The sequence below is a fragment of the Hemibagrus wyckioides genome, linkage group LG02 (genome assembly GCF_019097595.1).
Source record: "Hemibagrus wyckioides isolate EC202008001 linkage group LG02, SWU_Hwy_1.0, whole genome shotgun sequence".
Taxonomy (NCBI): domain Eukaryota; kingdom Metazoa; phylum Chordata; class Actinopteri; order Siluriformes; family Bagridae; genus Hemibagrus; species Hemibagrus wyckioides.
This window is the reverse complement of record NC_080711.1, coordinates 16,983,608-16,999,752: the sequence shown is the minus strand read 5'-3', so window position 1 is coordinate 16,999,752 and position 16,145 is coordinate 16,983,608. Positions and strand designations below refer to the sequence as shown.

The 16,145-nt window shown below is 39.2% G+C and overlaps 1 protein-coding gene across 3 annotated transcripts in view; it reads right to left on the bottom strand.

Annotated features, from left to right (window-relative positions):
• The window catches only part of crebbpb (CREB binding protein b), a 58,839-nt gene that overhangs the window by 29,140 nt on the left and 13,554 nt on the right, over positions 1 to 16,145 (bottom strand). For all 3 annotated transcript variants that reach the window (XM_058410352.1, XM_058410345.1, XM_058410361.1), the window contains 6 exons: positions 14,299 to 14,542; positions 10,991 to 11,104; positions 4,362 to 4,607; positions 3,874 to 3,964; positions 3,518 to 3,655; positions 3,281 to 3,398 (listed from right to left, as the gene is read on the bottom strand). In XM_058410352.1, coding sequence (XP_058266335.1) covers positions 3,281 to 3,398; positions 3,518 to 3,655; positions 3,874 to 3,964; positions 4,362 to 4,607; positions 10,991 to 11,104; positions 14,299 to 14,542 — 951 coding nt within the window. The remainder of the gene's footprint in view (positions 1 to 3,280; positions 3,399 to 3,517; positions 3,656 to 3,873; positions 3,965 to 4,361; positions 4,608 to 10,990; positions 11,105 to 14,298; positions 14,543 to 16,145) is intronic.

Sequence of the window (16,145 nt, the reverse complement as noted above, 5' to 3'; positions counted from 1 at the left end):
GCTGACTTGATGTTCTTTTGTGAAAAGTCATCACTAGGATTTAACTAAGCAAATAGATTTAACTAAGCCTTCCATTTTATAATTACTGCAGTGATTACTATGTTTCAGCCGCCAACTGATACAGTGAAGTTTCTCATTTCTTAAACAACCATGTCGGAAGACATATCCTATGCTTGTGGAAAAGATACTTTGTTACTTTGTTTCAAAAGGGTAAATAAATAAACTAATATTGGGTTAAGAACTGTCCAGTGCATTATTTAAACTTGGACATATAGTGGAGAACTATCATCTTTGAGGAAGAAATGTGGTCTTGAGTGATCTTTTGGTGAAATCAAATAAACAGTAGATCTCTCAATTATGTTGTGAAATTACAGCATTTCCAGACACACAATACAAAAAGAACTCAAGGGATTGGGACTAAATAGCTGCAGACCCTTAAGAAAACTACTTATCAGTGAGACTAACATGAAAAAGGCTTCAATATGCTAGAGAGCATAAACTCCACAGCAATGGAAAAAAGTCTTGTGGTCTTATAAATCCAGATTTCCCCTGTTCCAGAATGATGGGTACATCAGGGTAAGAAAAAAGGTGAATGAAGTGATGAACCCACCAGAATATACTGAATGGCCCTGATGGTACATGTACAATCCAAGAATATATACACACACACAGGCATAACATTATGAGCACTGACAGGAACAATGATCATCTCCTCATCATGGCACCTGTTAGTGGGTGGGAAATATTAGGCAGCAAGTGAAAATTTTGTCCTCAAAGTTGATGTGTTAGAAGCAGGAAAAATGGGCAAGTGTAAGGATTTGAGCGAGTTTGACAAGGGGCAAATTGTGATGGCTAGTCAACTGGATCAGAGCATTTGTGCTCATAAATGCAAATCTCCCAATTTTCCAAATAGCAAAGGCATTCGATTGGAAATGTGCAAGTATGCCTCTTTAGACATGAATATCGCACACTGAGGAAAAAAACTGGACATACTTTAGCTATTGGAGGGGAAAAACAAAGCCTTTTCTTCATCTTCAGCTTTACTGAAACTGATTCCAGACTGATTCCGGACTCTGAACTTTCAAGCAAGATGAAAGGTGGAGGAACTTGCTTTTACACAAATAAAGGCTTGTACAATGATGTGACAGAGATTCAGCAGTACTGTTCTCCTCATCTCACATCATTTTTTCTAAACTGCAAGCCCTTCTACTCCCCACGTGAGTTCACTTCATTTATACTGGTCAGTGTTTACATTCTGCTGCAAGCCAACAAGTAGTAGGCACAGCATATGTTCGCTGACCAGATACTCTGTAGCGCGCACATAGCGAACTCCTCTGTTATTGTCCTTGGTGACTTTGACAAAGGTAACCTCACACACAAACTCCCAAAATATAGAGAATCTATTAAATGCCCAACCACAGAGGAGAACATTCTCGATCACTGTTAAACTACAGTAAGCAGTGACTATCATGCCATCTCATGAGCTGCACTGGGGCACTCTGCTCATGTCTTGGTCCATCCAATTCCTACATAAAGGCAGGAGTTATGTCTGAATGAGTACACAGAGGCTGTGACATTGTAAGCTTCAGTGAGGATACTCATTGTACCGTCACGTACCTGGGTGAGTTACAATAATGACAAGCTGTGTTAAAGAGTGGGGACAGAATAACATTTAAAGCATTAAAGTACAAGTTTAGCAAGTCAGTGAGAGAAACTAAACAGCTGTACTCTGAGAAAATACAACAGCAGTTCTCACCCAATGACTAAGACACAGGCTCAGACAAATCACAAACCTAAAGCCCTCCACCCTGCGAATGACCTGCGTCTGGCCAACAGCCTGAATGAGTTCTACTATTTCTTTGAAAATCAATAGGACAGTCTTATCCAATCTCGCCCTGGACTCTTTTCAAGGCACTCCCCTCCAGTGGAAGGCTGCAGTTCATAAAACTAAAACCTCACACCACACAGTTTCTTACCATTGCAACTGGCCTCATCAGCAAAATCCTTGCCACCATGGTCTCTTGGTCTTCTCCTTGGTCATTAATGAATAACCCTACTTCTGCTGTTTTTATGTGTGTTACATTAACACACACAAGTCATATTACTATACTTCACCTTCACCCTTCCTACCTCAATATAAATGAGCTTTGCACTAGTCCAGTTTTTGCACATGCTACACTAATGAACAGTTAATGTTTCATCTGCACTACATATTTTGCAATTTGCAATCAGCATTTGCACTGGTCCACTTTTGCACATCCTGCACTATTATACAGTTTTAACATTTCTATTTTATTTTCTCAATAAAATAGTATACCAAGACAAATTCCTTGTACATGTAAAACCCATGGGATACATGGGTATAAAGGAGATTCTGATTCTCATGCTTATTTGGCTCAAATACTTTTTTGGTATTTAAAGGCCCAAAACATGGTTTTCAGACCACGGTTTTCAGTTTGCAACTGTCCAGTTTTGGTGAGCCTATGCCCATTGCAGGCTCAAGTTTTAGTTTTTGGCTTACAGATAATAATGCCACAGAATCTCAGTGCAATTCAGATCTGTACTGTGCCTTGCTCACTGAACAGCAATCACCTTTTTTGTTTTAACCACTTCTGCAATGCTGTGGCCTTATGTGTATAATTTTGCTGCTTTAGTTTTACATTGTAGAGATGGTGTTAACTGAGGTATGGGCACAAGCAGGTTATCTTAAACAAAAATCTTGAGGCTCATCTAACCAAAAAAACACACTCAATATGTCAAATGGCTCTTCTTGAGCAATGGTTTCTTTCTAGCCACCCTCCAATACAATGCCACCAAGAATTGAGGCTGTTTGGGGAGCCAAGGGAAGCCCAACCCAGGATTAGTACAGTGTTTCTAATTCCTATGTGCTTGGTGGGGATAGTCACACTGATACATTTTTTTTTTCATGATTTAACAAAAAAATCATGATAATTTCAAAGGGGAAGAAATCTGAAGATACTTTGTACAAAGTTGTATTAGAGCATGACAGTCAATACAACATAAATAGGGACGCAATATCATATATAATAAATATGAACATAAAAATAATAAATGATTAGAAAGATTTAATGTGTCTCCTATTTTTGGAGATTGCAAAGAGAATTTGCATTTCTTTATATTCTGGAGAAATAGAGATTGAAATAGGTTCTTTTAAAAATATTGGAGCGAGCAAAAACAGGATTTAAAAAATGTGATTGCGCATTCAGCACATGCATTCTAGTTTTGATATAACAGGACAATGTTAGCTGAAGTGATATACCCTGCTGTTGGCAGACTCATACATGTCACCCTCCACCTTTCGGGCATAAGCAACCAAATTTTCCATTCGTCTGTCCTTCAGTGCTGCAGGGTCTGGGGTGGGGAATATGGCTTGAACTCTATGTGAGAATGAAAAAAAACAGGGAAAGGGGACATTGCGTGTTAGATCGGCTAATGTGTGGCTACCATAGAACAAACAAAAACCTAATTTTCTATTTTGAAGAGATTTTCCACTCACAATTTGTGCACAAGGTGATTCCGCAGATCCTGAGTGACATGTTCATGCCAGGCCTTCTTCATGCCATGCATAGAAGGTGCTGCTGTTGGTGGCAGATTCCCGATTCCACTCACACCAGAGCCATCTGACATCAGCTGGCTGTAGGGACATTATTGCATTTAAAGTTTATAGAGTACAGCTGTAATCATTTGACTACAAATGTAACCTACAATGTTCAGTCATGTAATTACTTGGTGTAGGGAAGTTTTTAGCCAGAAAGGAAAATTATGTAACCCTGATCTCTACTCTCCTACTTTCAAGGTAAGTGAACTGCAGCATGAGGTTAGAGGTGAGAGGTGAAAAGGGGTCAGACTCACTTGTTGCTGAGGGATGAGTCAGTGTGGAGACTCGTCTGATCAGAAGTGGTAATGCTCATACCATTACTTCCAAGGTTCATCTGGTTAATGCCTGAAAGGCCAACAGAGACCATATGTCACACAGACACAGGCACACACAGACACACACAAATGTGATGAATTTTTTTCGGATGGTTAAACATCAAAGACACTGATGAAACTGAAATGGATGAAAAAGTTAAATGGAAACTCTAAATGCGGTTATTAAAGATATTCTATGCAGTTTTGTATGTCTGGGTGGTTTTACATAGTGGTCAAGAAATCTTTTTTTATTTCATTTGTCATTCATATATGGCATTCATATTAATGCAGCTCTAAATGTGGTATTAGCAAAATATAGAACAAAAGATCATAATTCATAAACTTCCCATAACCAGCTTAATATGCATAACACTTTTAAAACTTAAGATTAAATGATCTTCAAAATTTCATCACAAATCTTGCATTACCCAGATTGTTCATGGGACGAAGCTGCTGCTGATGTGTCTGGGTCTGTGGGTTCTGCTGGCCCAGAACCTGTGGCTGTGTTTGTGCAGCAGACTGGTTTCCATAAGGGAGGCCAAGAGCTGCATAGGCTCTCTGCATCGAGCTTGGGTCTATATTTGTGGTGCTGCTGATATTAGGTGCACTTGGCTGGCTAGTGCCCACCGCTCCCACAGGCACTTGCATGCCACCGTTACTTGGATTCAACATTGCTACAGAACAACAATTAAACAGATTGCAATTAATTATGAAAAGGAAGGTTATAAATAAAAACACTATATGCCTAAAAGTATTTATGGACTAAATTATCCATAACTCAGGGTTGGTAAATGCTGGAATTTTACTGCACTGCAATCATTATTAAGCAGATTTTAAAATAACGTAGTGCTGCATAGGTAAGTTCTTCACATATCTTTAAATACTCACACAATAAAAAAGTATGAGTGATCGCATACTGTTGTGATACCTTCAGTTCAAATTGAGCTCACTAATATAAATTATCTTTAGCTGAGAAAGCCAAAAGTTGGCATAAAAATTATAAAGCCCTCTAACAATACCCATTTCCCCCATGGTGCCCAATTACAGGTCTATGCTATGGTACTTTGCTTTCACATAAAGTCAACCTACAGGTGGCAGCACTAAAAAAAGTACTTTAACATCACCTTTTCCCGTTACAGGCCTGAGAATCTACTAGTAGTGAATTTTAATCAAATCATATCTTGGACTAAAGTGGCAAAACAGCAACAACAGCAGACAACAGTGAGCAGTTAGTTATGTGACATAACTTTAGTACTATGTCTGTGTTCATTAATTGATCTAACGCCAATACTGGTATGGTACATATTTAAAAGCAGAGAAGGAGTACTTTACATTGTTTATGTTGTGAGTGGCCATGGGAAGGAACTGTGAGACTGAACTGGCAAGTTGAAATTTAAGTTGAAAATTTTAGTGTTTTCCTTGACTTTCACTAGTTGGAAGCAAGGAATTGTGTGTTGTGAACTCATCTTAAATGCAACATTAGACTAAAGGCATTAAATCACAATTTCCTACCTCTGATTAGGAAAAACATAAGAAAATGTCTCCTGAACAGAATTCCTACTGCCATCAACAGTAGACAAAGCAGCACATCTTTTATAACATATTTTGTATATACTATACATGTATTTGTACACTGTACATTCAGACATGTTAGATTTATAACACTGACTATGCATTTCACAGAATTAAGGAGGAAATATATACATCATTAATCACAGTTAGCATACAAGCTGCTGCTAAACGTTGCTAAAAGTTGAAACGTGGAAGTGTTTATGGTTCACTTTGTAGCTTGGGAGCAAAAAGGAAGAGAATGTGATTTTGACTTCCCACTTCTGAGGTTAGGTCAAATGCACCCTAAATCCCCCTAAAGGGCCTGGAAATCAATGTGCACCACAGTGAAATTTAAACTAAACTGTGGGCTAGGCTTGTTTTTAAATGACCTAAAGCAAAAGAATGGAACAAATAAGTTGTTGTGCTTTAATGCCTCATAACTGTTCATAAATCAACAGAATGCACAGAATATTTTGCACTATCAAAGAGGTGTTTGTTTGGAAGTTTGGTATCAGCAGCCATTTTCATTGCCCTCTTCTTTACTCTGATAGCTATATTGATTTGTTATGTTGAGCTCCTAGGTGATGAGCCAATGAGATTTTAAACGCACACTACAGTATCAGTAAACCTGATGATTTTGATGGAGCCCTCTGTTGTAGCGATTGCTATAAAGGTAGTACAGGAATGGTGAGAGAATGCTGCCTTTTTTTTTTTAAAATCCTATGCCTGGGGGTTGGGGGCCCAATTTCACATACAGCTTCAATATGGTCAGAAAAAACAGGTCCACTGACAGAAGTTGAAGGATATGTTCACTAGGGATGCAACAATACAGTTAACCCACGGTTCAATAGGTACCTTGGTTTCTACCCACGGTTTTCGGTTCGGTTTGGTTCTGATGGCTTAAGATTTTTTTCTCATTATTCTTAGCTTAGGTGACAGGAACAGTAAGATGTTAAGAAGAAGAAAAAATGGTTTTAGTTGAAATTCTCTTTATTTTACTTAAATGCAAAAATCAACTTGTACACATTCATAGTGTACTGAAAAAAGTGAGATATAAATTATAATCATAAACCGGGATGGGTTTGGAATACGGCGCTCTTTATTTCCCAATCCGACATGTAATGAACCGTCACGGTGAGATAACTCTCTGTTGCCCGCGAGGTCCAACTATGTTGTTAGAGCAAGGCTTTGTGCTTTAGCCGATTAGGTTTCGAATTTTTTTGGGCATCGGGAATTACCTTGGTGCCTAAAAAGGACGTGACGGTAGTGTGTAAGGCGGGTCGAGCACTTTTATAAGGTGTCGAAAGCCCACATCACCAAACACGGCTGCAAATCTTTAGCAATGAACGCCCCTACTGCATTTGTTATTTTTTGTCTCTCATAACCAGTTGGGTATGAATGCTGGAAGGAATCAGCTAGGGACTGTTGCTTTTTGGATGCTCTGCCATCCTGCTTCCAGACAGTGATATAGCAGGGTGATGGAGCCGCAGACGTGCAGTCATTTTGGAAGTATTTCCATTTGTGTATGTAACTCGCGTGTAACAGTGCTTGCACACAGTCATTTTTTGTTTAACGTTTTTGTTTCATGAGGATCATAGTCAACAGCAAATCTGAAATGTTTCCACACTACAGATTTGAAAGACGACGCTGCTTCCTTGTATTTCTTTCCTGCTTCACCGTGCGCCAGGGTTAGATTGTGAAATCTGACACCAGCATCGCAAGCATGGTTAAGCGGCCCACACTTTAGCACTCACTGATAGGATATTAACTCTCAGGGAGGCATTTATCTGTCTCAACGCCTAGACATACAGTACAGGCAAACACAAACAGCCAGTTCAGAGAGTAATAAAACACATGGAAATTATTTAAATGAAAAACCGAATAAAACGCGATTCACATACGCGTATTGAACCGCGGAGGTCGTACCGAACGGTGCATCATTATATTGAGTATTGTGGCACCCCTAATGTTCACTAAATGATGTTCTGAAGTTTCTCCATAGAAAAACAGTTCTTGACAAACAAGATCCTGGTGCACAGGTGTTTACCCTGTACGCAAACTGTAGAGGGTCAAAGAGAAAGTTTGTCTGCAACAGATTTCAGGTGGGTCAGAATCAGCTGTTTATAGTAATTCATAAGGACTGGAATTAGAGCAAACTTTCTATAATTATTCAGTCCTGCTATCATTTATGGGGAGTGGCACAAAGTTAGGGTTAGGTTAAGGATATTTTGAGGCAGTAAGGGACCCTGTTTAATAGGGAGGTGTTAAAAATGTGGGTGAACAGAGGAGCTAGTTGAAATCTAAAATGGCAGTGCAGCAGGAGCATGCAGTGACCAGTCCAGATCCAAAATAGTGCTATTTTTGGATACATGGACATCAGAGAAACCAGTGTTTGTATCTACGATAGCCAGTCACTGATACAGTGCAGAAATCATGCAACAGCTAATCTGCAGGATGAGTTACTAAAGACACTAAGCGATCTTGGCCTGCTACTGGTGGGTAGGGCATGGTGAATGTAGTGTGCAAGGTAAAAAAAAATAAAATAAAAAAAACCCTAGCCAGCTGGCTCTCCCTTACATCCTGCTCTCCAATATCTGCTCCCTAGACAACAAATTGGATTACATCTGTAGTCCAGCAGACTACACGGCATGAGTTCAGCAAGACTGCTGTGTCTTTGTTTTCTGTGACAGGGCTCAGCGACAGTGCTGCAGAGGCTACTATTCAGCTAGATGGGTTCACCTGGTTTCATACAGAGATAAATGCAGATCTGTAAGGAGCACAGTGATGGCTTGTGTGTTTACATCAGCAGAGAATGGTGCCAGAATTCGTTGCTAGTTTCTTATTTCTGCTGATCTCAGGTGAAGTTTGTGAATGTTATAGGCAGACCATTTTATTTTGCACAGGAATTCACCAGTGTTCACAGTCACGGTGAACATGTGTGCTGCTGAAAGCCAGAGACAACACCTTCAAAACAGGTGGTCTAAACACAAGGTGGTCCAAACTGTCCCGGGTCATCAGAGAGGCAAAGCGAGCGAAATGCCCAAAGAATCCACAGTCACTTCTAGGACAGCGGTGACACCAGTTGAATGTGCCAATACATCCAGGCAATCACAAAATTAAAATTCACCTGCCTTTTAAAGTGACCCCCTTCCAGATGAATGCTGTTCAACAACTTCACTTCAGCATTCAAAATAAGCATACCTCAGCATCTAATTAAAAAGCTGAGCCTACTGGGCCTGAAAACCTGACTGGGACAACTCAGTTAGTCTGGACAGAAAGCAACTCCAACACCGCCACACTTCGGGTTGTATGCTCAACCCATTGTCTGATGACATGACATGATGGATTTCATCAGCAATAATGATGTCAGAACACAGAGAGATATAACAGCTTACAGCCTGGTGTGGTGCCAAAAACCTGCATCTGAATGTGGACAAAACCATAAATATGTTGACTTCAAGAGAGCACAGAGTGACCATTCTCTGCTGAACATTGACAGATCCTCTGTGGACATCTTCAGGTGCACCAAATTCCTTAGTGTTTACCTGGCCCCTCAACACCAGCTTCATCACCAAGAAAACCCAGAAGCATCTCTACTTTCTGTGAAAACTGAGGAAAGCCCATCTCCTACCCCTTAACACGTTCTACAGAGGGACTTTCAAGAGCATCCTGAGCAGCCACATCACTGCCTGGTTTGGGAATTGCACTGTCTCAGACTGTATAACCCTGCAGAGGATGGTGAGGATAGTTGAAAGAATGTCATCCAAGTCTCCATTCCCTCAAACACAGACGTTTACAATGCACGTTGCATCCGCAAAACCACCAGCATTATGGATGACCCCACACACCCATCACATAAACTTCACCCTCCTGCTGTCTGGAAAAAGTAGCTAAAGAATTCAGGCTTTTACAACCAGACTGTGTAACACTTTCCCAAGCCATCAGCCTCCTTATTAGCCAGAGACTGGAATGACACCAACCCAAACACACACATGCCATCTGTCATACTCAAACTGTACATCTTTGCATTCCCACTGCAATTTTTGCACATTATTTTTATGCTGCTACAATAAAAAACATAATGCCATATGGACCACTGCCATATTTTCTGCTATTTTAAGCCTTCTTACTGCAACATGTGTTGAACTTTCTGCATGGAGCTGTAAACAGGCCTGTGGTTATATCTGTAAAGTTATCTCCAGCTTTTCTTTATATCTAGGCCTTGTATACCTTGTTGGATGATCTACAGACCTGGTGTTTATTCAGTCTGAGCACCCTCAGTTCTTTAATGAACCATGACTTGTCATTACTGTAATTCACAACTGATGTATCTCTAGAAGCATATATTCAATAATCAGCCTTCATCAGCCTTCCACTCCTTCCTGGTGAGTGGAGTCCATGTAGTCCCTCAGTCTTTCCGTAGCCTCAAGCGTTCAACTGCTTGTTTTATTGGACTTAGACTGCTTAAGTGTCTAATTGTATGTGGGTATAAGCATGATCACAGTGTGGTCCCAGTTACCATGTGATCAATGGATGATGATCAAGATAGATCTTGTTAGTGTGACTGACATCACCCATAATTTTATTCATTTACAGATCATGAATGTGAACAGAAACGAGGATCAGAATGAAACTGATGAAATGAAGGAGGGCTTACAGTGAAATGAAAAGTTTGACTTTAGTTTACAAAGTTCCTCTCATAAAAAGGAACATTAGATGAATTTTTGTGGACACAAAACACAGTAGTGTAAAACTAGAAAGAGGTAAAATAATAAAGTAGAAAAACAAAATGAAGTTGTGTAAAGTATGACAAAAGAAACAAGAAGAGAATCAAACAAACAAAAGACAATTAAGCACCGAAAAAGTAACCATTGTGTCAGGTGCCACAGAGTTGCCAGTGTTGTGTGGGTTTGATGGCGCACCAATACCATCCTCTTGTAAAATGTACCAGAATGACCTGTACCAGTATTCGAAAGTTAGCTAAACTATTCTATGCCTTTCAAAAACGTGTTAGGAATGCTGGAATTACATGACCATACATGTAAATGTAACCTTTTCTAAAAGTTAAAAATCTCAAAGAGTTCAATCCAAAAGGAAATAAGCCTGGCAAGAAATAAGGGAATTGTTTGTTGTAATTGCACAGTAGAAAAAGATAAGGTTAAAAGAAATACTGGAATATTATTTTAAGTGAAGAAAAGATAATACATTTCTTGTAGGTTAAGCCCCAAGGGTCAATGGAATTCAAACATTATCATCATCTTTCACTTCATCCTCAACATAATCTTCTCCTCACATTATCCTAATGCTGACAATTTTGAGCAGGGTAAACTAAAAATCTTTTTGAGGGCAAATGGTAGTAATATTGGAATACCAACGTTTTCTCTTTTCACTTCTGGATAATGTATACAGTTTAAACATGATCAATTAAAGAATTCTTATGTAACTTACATCAATCTGTTAAAATAGATGATGACTGTTGGAGGGCTTTTCAAAAACATTAACTCACGCTGCTGGTTTCTCTTATCGCTGGCAGTTTTCAGGGGCAGACAAACAGGACAGTCGTGCCGAGTACAGTTCTTCCAATGAGAAATGATTTGCCTAGAGGATGCACAATGTGCCACTGAAAGAGACAGACATAGCATGACATAAAACTTATAGTATTAAAGACAAGAGATTCCACTCAATGAATCAATGAGCTCTTGGGATATTAACTAAGGACTTGAAATTTGTGTGGATTCCCACCTATGAACAGTGGAATATACCAGTATATGATTTTCTACAAAAAATGAACAGAAAATCATAACAGAAAAAAATACAGTTAAAAATGGATGGGATAATTATGTAGTTGTGGCCCACTAATATTAGGCCACTAACACAAGAGGCTGAGATTATATTAAATCATTTACTCTCATACAGAGATACACTATATTGCCAAAAGTATTCGCTCACCTGCCCTGACTCGCATATGAACTTAAGTGACATCCCATTCCATAGTGTAATCCATAGGGTTCAATATGACGTCGGTCCACCCTTTGCAGCTATAACAGCTTCAACTCTTCTGGGAAGGCTGTCCATAATGTTTAGGAGTGTGTTTATGGGAATTTTTGACCATTCTTCCAGAAGCGCATTTGTGAGGTCACACACTGATGTTGGACGAGAAGGCCTGGCTCTCAGTCTCCGCTCTAATTCATCCCAAAGGTGTTCTGTCGGGTTGAGGTCAGGACTCTGTGCAGGCCAGTCAAGTTCATCCACACAAGACTCTGTCATCCATGTCTTTATGGACCTTGCTTTGGTCACTGGTGCGCAGTCATGTTGGAAGAGGAAGGGGCCAGCTCCAAACTGTTCCCACAAAGTTGGGAGCATGGAATTGTCCAAAATGTCTTGGTATACTGAAGCATTGAGAGTTCCTTTCACTGGAACTAAGGGGCCAAGCCCAGCTCCTGAAAAACAACCCCACACCATAATCCCCCCTCCACCAAACTTTACACTTGGCACAATGCAGTCAGACAAGTACCGTTCTCCTGGCAACCGCCAAACCCAGACTTGTCCATCAGATTGCCAGATGGAGAAGCGCGATTCGTCACTCCAGAGAACGCATCTCCAGTGCTCTAGAGTCCAGTGGCGGCGTGCTTTACACCACTGCATCCGAAGCTTTGCATTGCACTTGGTGATGTATGGCTTGGATGCAGCTGCTCGGCCATGGAAACCCATTCCATGAAGCTCTCTGCGCACTGTTCTTGAGCTAATCTGAAGGCCACATGAAATTTGGAGGTCTGTAGCGATTGACTCTGCAGAAAGTTGGCGACCTCTTCGCACTATGCGCCTCAGCATCCGCTGACCCCGCTCCGTCAGTTTACGTGGCCTACCACTTCGTGGCTGAGTTGCTGTCGTTCCCAAACACTTCCACGTTCTTATAATACAGCTGACAGGTGACTGTGGAATATTTAGGAGCGAGGAAATTTCACGACTGGATTTGTTGCACAGGTGGCATCCTATCACAGTTCCACGCTGGAATTCACTGAGCTCCTGAGAGCGACCCGTTCTTTCACAAATGTTTGTAAAAACAGTCTGCATGCCTAGGTGCTTGATTTTATACACCTGTGGCTATGGAAGTGATTGGAACACCTGATTCTGATTATTTGGATGGGTGAGCGAATACTTCTGGCAATATAGTGTACCTGAATCCACAGTTTTAATTTGTTGGTTATAGCTCACTGAAACATTTCTTCATTCCTCCTTAAAAGTAATAAGTAATTGTTTCATGCATATACCTGCATGCCTTTTGTATGTCAGAGTAAAGCAAGGAAAGTGTAAAAATAAAGTATTGCTTATTCTACAAAGATGTTCAAAAATTCTGGACAAATTTGTTGGTATCCCTAGAAAATCAGACACATCTTCAATCTTGTAATCAGTCATTCCAGATTAGTTAAATGGAGAAACCACACTGCACCACACTATACAGGGAACAGAGAAAGCAAAGTAGAGAGTTGTCTGTGGTGCTCAGATAGATAATTATAGACAAGCATGTTAAAGATAAACGCTAAGACCAGCTCTTAGCAGTTTTTATGATGCTCTGGCTACAGTTGCAAATATTGTTAAAAGTTTTAATGTTGATAGGCCTCCCTGGACAGGACTGTGAGAGAAAAATCAACCCTAGATTGAACAGAAGAATAGTGTGAATGGTTGACAAAGAGCCAAGGAAAACTGAACTTCAATGTCAAGGTATATCAGTGTCTGATTGCACCATTTGCTGCTGTTTGAGTGACAGTGTGCTCAACAGAAAAAGACACAGGAGGACTCCACTTGTGAAATAATAATAAAAAAAGTCTGTCTGGAAATTGCTAAAATGCATACTGACAAACCACAAGGCTTTGGCGAGAATGTCCTTTGGACTGATGAAAAGTGGATATTTTTTTTGCAAGACACATCAGCTCTATGTTCATGGACAAAAAAATTAAACTTTCAAAGAACACACCACCTTATGTACTAATGTTATGTTGGTTATGGGGCTGCTTTACTGTGCCTGGCACATGGTACCTTGAATCTGTGCAGGGCCTTCTGGAGTAAAACCTACTGCTGACTGACGGAAAGCTCTGCTGACCAGTGAAGCCTCAGTGAGAGCTACAGAAATCACTTGCTTGCAGTGTTTGATTCTAAAGGTTGTGCAACAGTTAAAACATTAAAATATAAGATTATGGGTCCCATCATTTTTATCCATGCCATTTTCAGTTGTTTTATAATTTTAAATATTCTGTTAAATAAAAATAAATACAAAATTTATTAAATACAGAATAACAATAATTGATGGCAATTACTTTTGGCAGTTTCAAGTTATTTCAGATATAATTGTGGGTTATTCTTTTTTTCATGGAAGGGTGCCAACAAATGTGTCCACATCTGTATGTGCATGGGAAGGGATTAGGAAAAATGTACATACATAATGATTCATTCATAAATAAATAAATAAATAAATAAATAAATAAATGAATGAATGAATGAATGAATGAATGTCCAAATAGCTATCAAGCAGTACATCAAAAATCATGATTCCTGCCAGTGTATAAAAATAACTAGGTCAAATTTTTGTTCTCTTTGCAGAACAGGCCACACTGCCCGCATCTACCCAACCAATAATTCCTCCATATTTTCTCATAATCCTGGAGAGAAATTATGAGAAGTAAGAGGAACATGAGATTTATTAAAGTGACGACCAAACTAATCTTACAAGCACAATATAGGAAAAGACATTCTCCTCAAAACCAGTCAAATTAAGATGATTAACTCAAACAAGAATATCAGCAAATATTTACTCACCTTGACAGGACTTGCCAGCCTGACAGTGTGTCATGTGATTTAGGACATTCTTCATGGTGCGGCAATGGGGCAGCGTACAGGACCGTACTTCACCGTTGGCCTGTTCACGTCGCTGGCACTTGTGAGCATGAAGCAGTAGAACCAGCTGCTGTTGGATTAGCTTTCGCTTCTCAGGATCGGCTGTGGGAGCTGTGGGTGCCCCTTGGCCTGGCATCATACTTGCAGAGGGCACCTGCTGATGGAGCTATGGGGAGGAAGAGGGGAGATAAGACTGAAATTTATGGATAGAGCCACATAACAGCACTACAAAGCTCATTACACATGCTTTGTCACTTTCGATTCACTGGCATTCATGACTTACTTAATTACTACTTAAGTCAACAAAATAGTTTTAGTTTAATAAGCTTTCAACAGACATTCATCCCTGGGTGCAGATATGTAAATATGTATAAATATGTGTATGCACATTAGCACTCATTACTTAGTCACATTATATTATGCCATATTATGCAAGTATCTCTAAAACCTCATGTTTATTTTCCTAGGATACTACATATTTTCTTAGGATACTACATAGAAAAAGACAATTGTTCAGCAGTGTTTCAAGCATATTAGTGATATGCAGACACTTCATCCATGTAAAATAACAAGCATCACATTATATTTTGATCAGTTCAAAAATAATTTTAAAAAATAAAATAAAAATGACTTGGCCACCTGAAAGGGCATTTAAAGAAAAGCCAAACCTTGCAAACACTTTTAAAAATTTGAATCCCATTTTATGTGGCCTGCAGAAAATACCCATAGTACTACCCATGAACGACCCCTTTTGTATAGCACATAGTCATCAAAACGAAAATCCATCTTAAAATCAATGCCTTTGATGCAAAAGTAAAGTGACTAAAATCACTAGTGCTTGAGGCACGTGACGCTCACAACTTAAAGCAATTCAGAAGCATAGTGTGCTGCCAGTAGTGTTATCAAACATTTTTTTAAATGGAATGAGAAAATATGCAAAATAAATCACAATTGTTTCTCACATCGCTACAATTAAACTGGTAAGTGTGACACTCTTGCATTTAAGGTGGATATCAGACCACAATAGGTGCTGAGATGAATCTGAATTAATGAAGGCACAATTTACCATCAACAATCTTTCCATATTAATAACAATGCAATGAAATAAATTTATGTATTTATGTTGATTTCTATTCATAATAATGCAGAAATTTATACCTTAATATTATATATGCTGATGTACTTTTCTTACAATACAACATACTGATAATGCAGTGGCTTGATTTGTGGTCGTTACAAACCAAAACATATTTAAATGTAAAATTATATTTGTGTAAATAGTCTTGTGAAGCTTGTATCAGAATATGTCTGGTATCGTTGCTTTAGTGTAACGTCTCATGTCTCATATATTGGACCAGACTGACTTCACAATATAGAATGCCTTCTAGATGGTGGGATTATCAATCTATAGGTCTATATGTGAAATAGGATTTGCAAGACATTTCTGCCTGAAAATAAATACAGCATAGGGAAACTGATTAGAAACGTGCATGACGACCTATCCCAGCAAAAGGGCTATGCATCACGGCTGTCCACCCAGGATGCTTGTTATTGCAAAGCATGAGCAGGGCCTGAGTTTTGCACCTAGACGCTATAAAAAGCACCAAATCTACTTTGTGGACATTGTACTAAATTAACCAGAAATAATAATCAGAATAAATAATAATATAATAAGATAATAATATATATAATAGATATAATAAAATAATCAGAAATTGTATTAATTAATTATATTTACTGATTTGAGACAGATCCTTGACCCAGAAGAA